Source organism: Podarcis cretensis (genome assembly GCF_951804945.1).
Source record: "Podarcis cretensis genome assembly, chromosome: 7".
Classification (NCBI taxonomy): Eukaryota; Metazoa; Chordata; class Lepidosauria; order Squamata; family Lacertidae; genus Podarcis; species Podarcis cretensis.
The window spans coordinates 67,037,415-67,050,993 of record NC_137176.1 but is presented as its reverse complement, the minus strand read 5'-3'; the positions used below and the strand labels follow the sequence as shown (position 1 = coordinate 67,050,993).

Sequence of the window (13,579 nt, the reverse complement as noted above, 5' to 3'; positions counted from 1 at the left end):
TGTGGAAATAGTGTATGTCATTTTCCTCTCATTTCTTCTGAGATCTGGCAAGGTTATATGTGGGAACAGTTGCACAAAAATTCAAAGTCACATAATTTCTCCCTTGTAACATGTTGGCGGGATTGCTAAACAACAACAACAAAACTGCTAGGTTTCTTTGTCATTGTGAGTCTGAAGAAAGACATAAAAATGAGGAAGATGGATCTTTCTTTTTTAATGGAAAGTAGCATATTTAAACATTAGCTGCAATGTCAGATAAAATATTTGAAAAACAGTAAGCCAGTTATGTATGAGAGCAGGAAATAAGTATTCAACCCATTGATTCATGCACAATGCCACAATAATTTCATTGGAATTATCTGTTGATTTGCATGAACTTGAATAATTTTTTCATGGATTCTCCAAGCTGCGGTATGATTTAGTGAGACCTACAGTAGCTGTTCTTTTGTAAACTTGGCTTTTTCTCTCAGCTTATAAATATTAATTCATACCAAGAGACAAGGTAGAACCTTTCTTCTTCCTAGAATTATCCTTAAACCATTTGAAATGTTGTAATCCCCTTGTGTTGTTATATTTAGTTTATTCTCAGTTTAGCTCTTTAAATTACCAGTGGTGGTGGTTGAGTGAAGTTGGCTGTCCTCCAAACCAGATGATAAACTGGAGGTGTGATGTTTCATGTTATAATTGCTCACGGATGCTGAATCACTGTTCAGTAGAGAAGTGTGTTGCCAGCAAGCTTAGCGTATCTCTCTAGTGTCCCTGATTGGAGATCTCTCTGAATTAAAGTTAATTTTTTAAAGTCTGGAGTGTGATTTTAAGATTTTAAGATTCTAGCTTAATCTCTCTCTCTCTCTCTCTCTCTCTCTCTCTCTCTCTCTCTGTGTGTGTGTGTGTTTTGAAGATTGTTTACCAATACAGTGGTACCTCGGGTTACAGACACTTCAGGTTACAGGCGCTTCAGGTTACAGACTCCGCTAACCCAGAAATAGTACCTCGGGTTAAGAACTTTGCTTCAGGATGAGAACAGAAATCGTGCAGCGGTGTGGTGGCAGCAGGAGGCCCCAGTAGCTAAAGTGGTGCTTCAGGTTAAGAAAAGTTTCAGGGTTAACAACGGACCTCCAGAACGAATTAAGTTCTTAACCCAAGGTACCACTGTAATGATGACTTAGTTCCCCATTTACATTACAGTACAAGTGTATGGTGTGTTAGGGGAGAGATAGCATTTCTGGTGGGGGACACATCATACTCCTTTTGGGGCTATTTGTCCACCTTTGGTCCCCACCCTGCACTCAGCTCTCTCCCTTTTTTTTTAAATATTTATTAAAGTTTTTCAATTTAATACAAAAGAAAAAGCAACAGACAAAAAAAAAAAAAGCAAAAAGATACACAATTAATGCAAACAAAACAAAACAAGTATAGTTCCCATTTCTTATTTCCATTACCTTATATCTCGGACCTCCTCTCACCTCCCCCTTTTGTATTCCAATTCAGATTCTTAATTCAGCAAATCCTTATTATAACTTAATATAACTTATTTTAACTTATTGTTCAGCTTTTACATTACAGCTGGTAACCATTTAATTTCAGTCCAACATCATTTTAACATTCATTAATTTTGCAGTATTTCTGTAAATAGTCTTTAAATTTCCTCCAATCCTCTTCCGCCGACTCTTTTCCCTGGTCTCGGATTCTGCCGGTCATTTCTGCCAATCCCATATAATCGATCAGCTTCATCTGCCATTCCTCCAGAGTGGGTAAATCTTGTGTCTTCCAATATTTTGCGATAAGAATTCTTGCTGCCGTTGTTGCATACATGAAAAATGTTCTATCCTTCTTTGGCACCAATTGGCCAACCATGCCCAGGAGAAAGGCCTCTGGTTTTTTCAAGAAGGTGTACTTAAGTACCCTTTTCAATTCATTATAAATCATTTCCCAGAAGGCCTTAATCCTTGGGCACGTCTACCAAAGGTGAAAGAATGTACCTTCAGTCTCTTTACATTTCCAACATTTGTTATCAGGCAAATGATAATTTTTTGCAAGCTTGACTGGGGTCATGTACCACCTATAAATCATTTTCATAATATTCTCTCTTAAGGCATTACATGCCGTAAATTTCAAACCGGTGGTCCATAACTGTTCCCAGTCAGCAAACATAATGTTATGTCCAAGATCCTGTGCCCACTTAATCATAACAGACTTCGCCGTTTCATCCTGAGTGTTCCATTTCAGCAGCAAGTTATACATCTTTGACAAAACCTTAGTTTTGGGTTCTAACAATTCTGTTTCTAATTTCGATTTTTCCACCTGGAATCCAATTTTCTTATCCAGTTTGTAAGCCTCCATTATCTGGTAATAATGAAGCCAGTCTCGTACTTTACTTTTTAGTTTCTCAAAACTCTGCAACACTCAGCTCTCACCTGCGGCTCCTAGAAGCTGTAAGCATGTGACAGTGGCCACACTTCAGGAACAGCTTCGACTGGCCAGCTAAATCAGGGTAGGGTAGCCAATGGGTCTCAAACCTTTGGGGAGTTAGGGACTTCCCCTGTGTGTGAAGACAGCCCTTTGGCTATACACAACAAACTCTGATGGCTTGAGCAGATGAAACCAACAGTGGGTCCAATGGTCAAGAAGGCAGTTTCTGCATATGCTGTAGTGGGAAGTGAGGGGCAGATGGGGTTCGTCAACCTGGGAAAGTAGCCCATCTAGGAGAAGGAAAACTCTGATCCTAAACTGATGCCTTGTGTCATATCTTTGGGAAAAGAAAAGGCTAAGGAGTAAACCCTACACAAATCCGGAGTGGAGTCCCATAGATGGTTGAATGGCACCTTGTACGCCTCCTTCTGGCGACTCCTTCAGCCAAGCTGTGCCAAACATATTGCTCTGCTTTTCTTTGAACCATATCAGCAAGGCCGAGAGAGAAATCTTGTCTGGGAAGCCTAGAACCTCCTCCATATATACCCCCCAGGCTTGTGCCCCAGGAAGGTCATTCACCCCCGGAGGTGCACTCCATTGTCCTTTGAGACAGATGGATGCCAACAACAACAACACAGTTTTGAGGAAAACAGAAAAATTGGAATGTAATGGTTGGAGTTAGAGACTAGGACTGGGAAGACTCTGGTTCAAATTCTTGCAGTGTCATGAATTTCGTTGGGTAACTGTAGACCAGTCAAATCTTGAAGTCTAATCTACTTCACAGGCTTTTTGGGGGAATCAAATGTGGGAGGAGGGTAAAGAACAGTGGATGTGGCCTTGAGCTCCTTGGAAAAAAGGCAGGAGATAAATAAATAATAAAGAGCCTGATTCTTGGTGGTTGGGAATTTTTTTCTTCACTACTTATTTTTCATTTTGCACCTGATTTACTCCGACTGCAAATTGTTTTTCTACTGCCAAACATCCCTAGATAGCATCACTCCAATTTGGTGCATGTTTTTGGCTTCTTTGAAATGCTGCTGTTTAGATAGTTCTCAAATTTTACTGGTTTAAATTGCTATGTACTTACAGTCTTGTATTTTTTGCTACTGATAACTATTTCCAAACTAAATCAAATCACTAAATTATGTTAGCTAAATGTGCATTTTATTTGGTCGTTTTCTTATTTCAGAAAGGAAAGCTTTTCATGTGTTTAGGGAATTTTTTAATCATGATGTTTTTGTTAGCTAGCTAGTGTGGGTTTAACTATTATTATGAAATGCTTTTGATATATTTATAATTGCTTCTGCTAGTTCTCAATATTGTGGTAGGGAAACCAATGGTTTTCCAGATGCTACTGGTCTACAAATCATCTCTGTACGTTGGCCATGGTGGCTGAGGCTGATGGAAGTTGGAGCCCAACAACATTTGGAAGGCCAGAGGTTTCCCATTCCTGGTGTATATTAACTTGCTCACTCTTCTTCTGAGCTGCATTGATCATCACCTGGAAATGTGTGTAAATAAACTGATAATGATAATGATACCTTTATTTGAACCACAGAAATGGAGAAGTGCTCAAGAAGCAAGTTGAAGTCTTTCAGCACTTTTGAGTCAGCTGTTCTAATTTTAAATATATCAAGAAGCAGGGCACTTTAAGCTTGCTTTCAGATCTTGAGATCATCTCTCATACATTGTTCCTCACATTCTGTCCCACTCCTCCCCACCAGATCTGTGTAGAGGGACCAAGAAAGAGAACTTGGGGCAAATCCTTCCTTCCTTCCTTCCTTCCTTCCTTCCTTCCTTCCTTCCTTCCTTCCTTCCTTTGAGTTGGTGTGCCATTTCACTTTCTCTAAGGTTCTGCAAATTTTGGCTTGGTTTGTTAGCCAACCACTGTACCTTTCGTAGTAGGCAGTGTAGCTTGATTTTCTCAGTTTCTGTTTTGCAAATTAAGTGCATACTTGTTGTACCTGCTGCGTGGCAAAAGAGGGATGTTACAGGAGAGGAATTGCAGGTGGAGAAGCATGTTGATAGTAATCCTTTCTGATCTGGGATGCTGTGGTGGAGTCCTGGTGCATGCCATGGTCTGATGTGTGTTGAAAGAGAGAGCCTCTGCCTTTTTATGTTGCCAGTGGCTTTTAACAATACGTTACTGCTCTGGAACTTCTGTTTTAGAAAGTGAAAATTGGGACTTAGCTATACAGCTGCAAATAAAACGTTTTAAATGCAATATACAATGCGACAATTCAATGTATTTTTAAAAACGCTTAAAAGGGGGGGGGGTTATATGTGTGTAGATTCCACCCTGGTTGCAGATCATTTGAAGTCTAGGCTGATAAAGAAGAATGAACATTCTGGAAGGTTTTCAGAATTTGTTTTTGAAATATGTGCTATATAAAGAAGAGGCAGAAATAAGCAACTGCATCATTTGAACCAAGGTTGTTGAAGAGGAACACCCAAGAAGGTTTTTAAAAGCTATCCTTGTGGTGCTACATAAGAATGGGGTAGAAATGGGCAATAGACTCATTTAAGACCAAAAATTGTCTAATTACGGCTGCCGTCAGTGTTTCAGCCCAACCAAATTCCAGAGATTTAATGGGGGTTGGGGAACTCTCTGCTGCATAGTCAGAAGCTGAAAGGCACACTTTCAGGGAGGGGAAAAAACGCAAGGTAATCTAAGAGCTTTTTCCTCTCTCCCCCATTTCATGAAAAATCTTCTTTAAAAAATAGGGACTGGAAACGTTCCTGAGAATGATGCTACATGGCGCTGTAACATTATATGCAGTAGCATTTTGGAGAAGGGGGCAGTGGTGGTGGCTGCTCATTTTTCTGTGTATTGTCCCTGCGACTCATTTCCAGGAACATTTCTGTACTCATTTTATTTTATTTTTTTTTAAAATAATATTTATTAAAGATTTTCAAATATAACAAAAAAAGAAAAACATCCAAATTTAAAACCTTATTTTCATTGGCTTCTTTCCAGGACTTCCCCTCCCCTCCCCCTCTTGTATTCCAGTTCTTTCAAATAGATTCAACAAATTCTTACCCCAAATTTTAAAATTATTATCATTGGCCCAATTTAAAAAATATTTTCCCATCTCCTAAAATCGACCTGTTCCCTTCCGCGAGTTCCCCTCTTTAATATGCAATACAGATTAAGATAAACAGAAAAATAGAAAAAAGAATAAAATGTAATTTAACACCCTTTGGATTCCAAATTTCCCTCCCCCCCTTCCCGGTTGCGTTCCCAATGTCCGTCACTGTCTACTGTCATCCTGGAGCTCCCACATCTAAACCACAGTCCTTCACCAATCCGCTTTGCCGTCTTTTTATTAGTCTTTGCCGTCTTTTGGTCATCTTTGATTTCACATGTCCGATCTTGGAAGGAGTCTATCTTCCAACTTTATCCAGTTCTTGTTATTCTTGTTGTTCTTATTGTTCTCTCTCCTCCTCTTTTTTTTTTTTCCCTGCTCTCCTGCAGAAATGTTCTAATTCCAAAAAGTTTCTAATTCCTCTGCAGAGGCTTTGTTATTCAGGAACAAAACATTACGTCAAGTCCCTTCCATTCTTCAATAGATAAATCTATTGTCTCCTTTAGTGTGTAGACCTCTGTAGACAAAATAGTGTTCCATTTCTGCAGTTTCCCAGGCGATAAAAAGTCCTATTCAAATTCAATGCCAACAATACTTGTAGTGTCCCACAGCTCCTCTAGAGGGATTATAATAACTCAGTTTCCTTCTCGATCAGACCCAACAGTCAAAGTAACTTATTATTCCTTGTTTTAAACAATTTATATCCAATTTGTGACAAATGTGACCAGCAAAGTCCTCGTAACAAAGTTCTCTTTTTGTTCTTCCGCTTTGACAGCTCCTTTGACAGCGGTCAAAACCTCTATTTCTCCTCTCCCGGCGCTCTTACGGATCGCTCCCGGGGTTTCCGGGGGGGGGGGGTTGCATTTTAGTTCACATTCCACTTTTCTCCTCCAGCCCAGTCTTATAATTTCCCATCGCGAAGTTAATAACTTTATCAAAAAAAAAGGTTGCGCTCGATCTTAGTTGTCAAATCCTTTGTTTTAGCTCCTCTACAACAGGGGGGAGGCTGACTTCCTTTTTGCACCTCCCCCGCTCGCTCCGAATTTAAAAAGAATTTTTCCCCTTTTTTAATCCAAGTTCCAATTAAAGGTAAAGGTAAAGGTACCCCTGCCCGTACAGGCCAGTCTTGACAGACTCTGGGGTTGTGCGCCCATCTCACTTAAGAGGCCAGGGGCCAGCGCTGTCCGGAGACACTTCCGGGTCACGTGGCCAGCGTGACATCGCTGCTCTGGCCAGAGCCAGAGCCGCACACGGAAACGCCGTTTACCTTCCCGCTGGTAAGCGGTCCCTATTTATCTACTTGCACCCGGAGGTGCTTTCGAACTGCTAGGTTGGCAGGCGCTGGGACCGAGCAGCGGGAGCGCACCCCGCCTCAGGGATTCGAACCGCCGACCTTTCGATCGGCAAGCCCTAGGCGCTGAGGCTTTAACCCACAGCGCCACCCGCGTCCCTAAGTTCCAATTACTCACGGGTTATTCTTTTAAAGTCCAAATTTTCAATGGAAGAAGTCAGCGCTCTCCGTCAAATGGCATGCGGCTTCGCTCGGCAGGGGAAGCGGAGGACTCACAGCACCCCCCCGTCACCCGCTCCACAGCCTTTAAAAAGGCTCCTTCGCGGGTCGGGGGGGCGCAAACGGTGCCCGCCGAGTCACCATGCCCATGGGTTTCAGCGCCCATGGTTTTTAAGGGTCCCCGCGTCGCCGGCGCGGTAGAACCCAGCCCCTGCCGAGCAGGCTCCCTCAGGAGCTCGGAGGGAGTCCGCCATTCGGCGATGGCGCCAACCCGGAAGTTTCTGTACTCATTTTAAAAGCACATGGTAAGTGTCACACTTCTTAGCTGCTTGAAATGGCTTTTACCTTTTAAAAACACTTTTAGTAGGAAGAATAAAAAGCCGTTGGCTCTCTAAAAGTATTTACAAATTCCTTCCTTTCTTCAAATTCACAAGAGTTTCTCTCATAGATATGACCAATTTTTATTATTTTTTGTCATTGATGCTGGTGACATTTTGGCAATATATCTGGGGATTGGGTGGAAGAAACTCCCATGACTATGAAGGAATGGAGGAATTAGTAAAATCAGATGTACAGAAGATTCAGGATAAATATCTGCACCAGTGGTACAACAATATCAGAAACTGAACCTGGTGGATTACCATGACATTGTCTTCTGCTTTTAATTAACCACACTTCTGTGTTACATCTAAACTCTAAACTGTGGCTAATCTTAACTACGGTTTGTTGAAACAAGCCAGATTGATGACTGAAGGTTTAAAACTGACTTCAGTTAAAATTAGATCACACAGAAGAAAATAACAAGCAAAAGCTTCTGATGTCCTTGTGTAGGAGAAGATGTGATCCTGAAGTCTGCCTAGGCTTACGGCCACAATTCTGCCTAAATTTCAGAATATGTGTATAACATTTACATTACAGTGGTACCTCAGGTTACATACGCTTCAGGTTACAGACTCCACTAACCCAGAAATAGTGTTTCAGGTTAAGAACTTGGCTTCAGGATGAGAACAGAAATCATGCTTTGGCGGCGTGGTGGCAGCAGGAGGCCCCATTAGCTAAAGTGGCGCTTCAGGTTAAGAACAGTTTCAGGTTAAGTACAGACCTCCAGAATGAATTAAGTACTTAACCTGAGGTACCACTGTATTTACTTTAAAAATTATGGCCATTAACTGTTATTTGGTACCTGTTAGGTGCAAATAAAGAGTGATGCGCATATTGTGTTAATTACATGCCAGTAGAATTGGCGAAGAGCTGCATGTGTCTTCCTTCTGGTGTATTTCCCATGTGGTTCTCTGTTGCTGAACAAGTTGTGCACTCCCGCTAGAGGAAAAAGACTTAACTCCATGGTAATACAATCCTGTGTGTGCTTAGGTGATGAAGGGGTTCTTGGCAGTAACTAAGCAATACAGGAACTGGTAACTGCACTTGATTTTCTTTTATGTTGATTCTGATATGTGTAGTCTTTAGATCCTATTAAATTTTCTGAAAGATAAACTGCTGCAAGAGTGATTTGCCAGGCCCAATGACTCCTCTTCTTAAAACCTTGGCTCAGCCGAGTATCTTGGAAGGGAGTGGAGGGGTGGAGATAAAAGTGCTTTGACTACAAGGTTAACTGATTTCAAATAGAAGGCTCTCTCGAGTTATTGCATTCTGCACAAAATAAATACATTTTGCATATGGTTAAGATTGATAAAAAAAATATTCTGTATGCCAGTGATTGCATTCCCATCTGTGATTAAGGGTTTCTGTCTCCATCTGGTTTTCACATTATATTTCTGTAACAAGAATCTTTTATATGGCAGAGTTCATTTGCTGTATTTTCTATTAGCTGCAGCTTGAACTACTGCATGGATCACAGATTTACACATATGGCTTTAATTACTTCATACCATTGAGAAAAAGTAATATTTGTTTGGGAATGTATGTTTTTCACTATTGCCATGGTTATGCAACATGATGAGCTTTTTAATGCCACTCTTCTGGAGAAATACAAATTGTTTAAGGCTTTCTGTTTCAAAAGGGGTAGTGAGGGAGCTTTCAGTCATCCTGTTATTTGCAAGAGTTAATATGTTAGGCACACACATACACACACACATCATTTTTGTTGTCTAACTATTATGGGGTAAAATGAATGAAATGCAGATTGCCTTACAAATGGCTGCTGTGTATCATATTATATTTAAAGGAGATGTTAATTAAACAGTGTGGCTCTGCATATAGTTTACAAAATGGAGAAATTCCACTCAACATTGTCAGAGGTTTCTGTGAAATGAGAAATGAGTGATTCAGATTATGTACTTTGCACTAAAGATATATCAATATACTTTTAAGAGGAAAAAACCTTTCTGTTTGGTACATATAATATTGTTTTGGACAATCCATCAATATGTCTCCTACAAATTCCCATTTCCTTGCACAAATCTGTGAAATGCATGAAATTTCTTGCTAGGTCAAACAATGATTGTTATCAAAGGTATTAGATGCAGACATCCTAAATTAATTTGCCTCCTAATCCTATAAAATAACTATAGAAAATGACTAATGTTATAAGAAGATCATTTAAAGTATGAAAGTTGATCTTTTAGGTTTGCATAGATTGAAGAGGAAAATTTGGTAAATATCATTCACTAAGTTAAGCAAATCATTGCTGTTTCCCAACTACTGAGTAACAGATTTTGTAAACTGTTTTTAAACATATAAAGGATATTTTATCAAATTGAAAACTTCAACATTTGGTGAACTTTGTCTTCAAAAAGCTGGACAGGAAGCTGCCCGTAGTCTCTGACAGGGTATATGCTTATTATGAAAATATGTTTACACTGGGTAAATAACATTCACCAGTAAACAAAGGTATTGCTGCTTCAGCCCAGCAAAATGAATTTGAAATAGCACATTGGACTGCATCTCATGTGAAACCAAGAAAACACATTGTTTTATATAGCATTAGATTTCAGGATATCAATATTTTTATTTTCCTCTATCCTGAAGTCCCAGGGCAGAATACTATCATGCCTTCCAGGCCCATCTTTATTTTTAGCTATATTTATTTACTGACTGTCATCTCTGATCTAATTCACTAGACACTGATGTTTTATGGAATATATTTGGGCTGTATTCCCCCCCCCCCCAAATGAGCACATGCTTTTGCATGTTTAGGATCTGCTTGGTGCAAGTTTATATGTTTATTTATTTAGGCTGCCCCATATCTAAAATACTTTTGCATTATAAGAAACACATGTAAGATTGGCTTAATGTGTGAGATACACACATTTTTTGAATTTAAAACTGGGTGAGAATTTGACTTCTAAACCTGAAAGGGAAAGAATAAGAGTTACTTGGGCCTAGAGTCAGCATGGGCAACTGTCAGGGCCCACTGTTGATGCCTTCCCTCCAGAAGAAGACCTCTGCTAGATCAGGCAAAGACCCATCTCGTCCAATACTCTGTTCTCACATGGCCAGCTAGATGCCCCTGGGAAGCCTATATGCCTGGGTTCCCCTTTATCATTTTGATTCCCCTCAAGGCTCAGGAGCCATGCTTAGTTGGGGCATTATGGGGGATTTAACGACTCCCAGCTCCCTGGTGCTTCTTCAGAGTGCTGTGGATGCTTCTTGCTGCTGTTACCGCCACCTCCAGACCAGCCTGCCAGGGTGGTGGATTGTATTTCGCTGAGGTTGCCTTCAGACTGAAGGCTATCTCTGGCATCCCCTATGTGTCTACCTAATGGGCTGTATCCAACAAAGTCCCCTGCTCAGCGCCTGAGGGCCCCAGTCCTGCCACTCAACACCTGGCCTAGGGCGGGGCCTGATGGGCTCTGTAAAGAACTGCTGCCACTGCTGCTGCTGGGTAGAGAGGGCTTCGTTTTGTTTTGTTTGGTTTTTTTGTTTAAATTGCTATTATTTTTTACCTATGTAATTTTAAACTGTGATATTAATGCTGTATTGTTAGTTTTAGATTTTGATTTATGTGGAAATTGTTTCCCGTTTGGTTGTGTATTTTTTTGATGTGGTTTATTTATTGTTTATGACTTTTGTAATTATGTAAATCTTGTTACGCTGTAAGCCGCCTTGAGCATTGTTTTTTAACTGCAGAAAGGCGGCATACAAATAAAAAATGATGATGATGATGATAAGTCAGTGTAGACCATGGGTAGGCAAACCAAGGCCCAGGGGCCGAATCCGGCCCAATTGCCTTCTAAATCTGGCCCGCAGACAGTCTGGGAATCAGTGTGTTTTTACACGAGCAGAATGTGTGCTTTTATTTAAAATGCATCTCTGGGTTATTTGCGGGGCATAGGTATTCGTTCATCTTTATTTCCCCCCCAAAATATAGTCCGCCCCCCCCACAAGGTCTGAGGGAAAGTGGACCCGGTCCCCTGCTGAAAAAGTTTGCTGACCCCTGGTGTAGACTCACTTATGGTTACGTAACTTAACACATACTTAACTTAAGCCCGTTGGTTTCAGTAGGCCTATTTTAGTTATGATGTAGTTATAGAATCACAGAATTGTAGAGCTGGAAGGTATCCCAAGGGTCTTCTGGTCCAACCCCCCCTGCATTGCAGAAATCTCATCTAAAGCATCCATGACAGAGGGCCATCCAAGTTCTGCTTAAAAACTCCAAAGGAAGGAGAGTGCATAACCTCCCGAGGGAGAATGTTCCTCTGTCAAACAGCTCTTACAAATAGTTGGATGCAATCTATTTCTTAGACCAGGAGTGGGGAACGTTCAGCCCTCCAGATGTTGCAGAACTACAGTTCCCATCATCCCTGGCCATGCTTGCCAGAGCCGACGGGAGTTGTAGTTCAGCAACAGCTGGAGGATCAAAGGTTCCCCACTCCTGGGTTAGAATGGATGCACAATGCAATGGGAAGTGTCTACTGGAAGGGAATAATTCTGCTGTGCTGCTGCATTGGAAGTGGTTAAATAATTCCATCAGGCCTGATAAAGAGACCCAGCATATTTGCCCTCCCTCAGCAGATGCTGTCTGGAAGGAGGCAAGTGAAGAGGAGGGATTCATGTAATAATGCAGCCTTTTCTTTCTGATGGGTGCTTTATTTTCCCTGGCATATTAAGGGTGCCCTGGCACACACTTCAGAATTCCTTGGCTATAGTACGCAAACCATGTTGAAGTAAATGGGATATTAGTACAGCAGCTCTTTGGAAACAGTTGCAGCTACAGAGCTGGGTAGTATAATACTTTCAAAGTGGTTTAGAGCATTCAACTAGTTTAATTCCGTAGATGTTAATAGGAATATGTTTTATTGTATTTATTTATTATCGTAATAATCAGAAGATCCATGGGGCTGGGGGTGTTACAGCAATATAAAATGCAGCACTAGCAACAGTTTAAAACTACATATGTCTTGATGTGATTCATTTTATTTTAATCATGCTTCTTGAATGTGAGCACGAGGAGAAGTTTAAAAATATTTATGAATAAATAAATAGCATCATTGACCCAGGACTGGGTATGCTTCTTTTTAGTAGTTTGTGAATCCTGGGGGTTATTGTTAAAAATTCTGACCTTATATAGAACAGCAGGAGGTAATATATGGGGGAGGGGGTAATACCATAGCTCAGTGGTAAAGAACAAGTTTGTATGCAGAAGGTTTGATGCCTGACTTCTTTAGTTAAAAATATTAGATAGTAGCCATAAGAACGATCTCTTCCTGATAAGCCTGATGGAAATATAATCTGACCTGATACAAGTTGCTTTCCTATGAACAATTGACCCAGTTAAGTTTTGATGTTTGACTTGTTTGCAATTCACATTATATGCATTAGTTTCCCTCCTTCTCTCTGGGAATAATATTTTTTTAAAAAAAGAATTGGTTTTAAAATGCAATAATAAAGAAGTTACTTTAGGATTATAGTTACTACTTCTGTTACATATATAGATAGATATAGCTATACATAGATAGCATGTCAATAAAGGGGCTTTGTGCTTCAAACTGGCTGTGATATGTGCGTGTGTTTTTTTTCCTTTTGTTGTTGTCAATAGAAAAGATTGATCTCTGGGCTGGTGAACGTAATATCTGTCCCAGTCAGAAAAGGAGAGGAAATTAGCAGGACGATTGGTGGAGAATGATATCTGTCAAAAGAAACACTTGGAGAGCACTGAGTTTAGTAATAGGTGACTGCCGGAAAAAAGGGAACTTTGAATTTTGCCAAGGTAAGGAACAGATTTGTAATTAACATGCTATTTATGAGAAAGAAATTAATTTGATTTATTGTTCCTTGTCCCTCTGTAACTGTGCTTTCCATCTTCTCCTTGTTATTCCATGTGCTTCCCACCCCTCCCTTGGAATCTAACCTTGTAGGGCTTTCAGATTTTGGATGGTTATGCATGAAGAACTTGTGCAGAGATGCCCTATTCATATTTATCTCAAAGCATGAATAGCCTAATTGAGAGGAAGGGAGTAGATTTGTAACACACAAACACACACCCTTCCTGCCCCACCTCCAGCCCATCTTACAGCCACATTTTGGATGTAAAAAATGAAATGATGTCTGTTTTCATACAATATAATGTGCACAGGCCCAGTGGGTAGGAATCCCACCCTCTCTGTCCTTT

At 40.5% G+C, this 13,579-nt stretch overlaps 1 protein-coding gene across 7 annotated transcripts in view; it reads left to right on the top strand.

Moving 5' to 3' along the window:
• The window catches only part of RUNX1T1 (RUNX1 partner transcriptional co-repressor 1), a 157,817-nt gene that overhangs the window by 19,674 nt on the left and 124,564 nt on the right, over positions 1–13,579 (top strand). For 4 of the 7 annotated variants that reach the window (XM_079983111.1, XM_079983110.1, XM_079983113.1 and 1 more), the window contains one exon: positions 13,007–13,177. The exons of the other annotated variants lie outside the window; for them this stretch is intronic. In XM_079983111.1, the coding sequence (XP_079839237.1) occupies positions 13,090–13,177 (88 nt within the window). In that variant the 5' untranslated portion in view covers positions 13,007–13,089. The remainder of the gene's footprint in view (positions 1–13,006; positions 13,178–13,579) is intronic. 7 annotated transcript variants of the gene reach the window in all.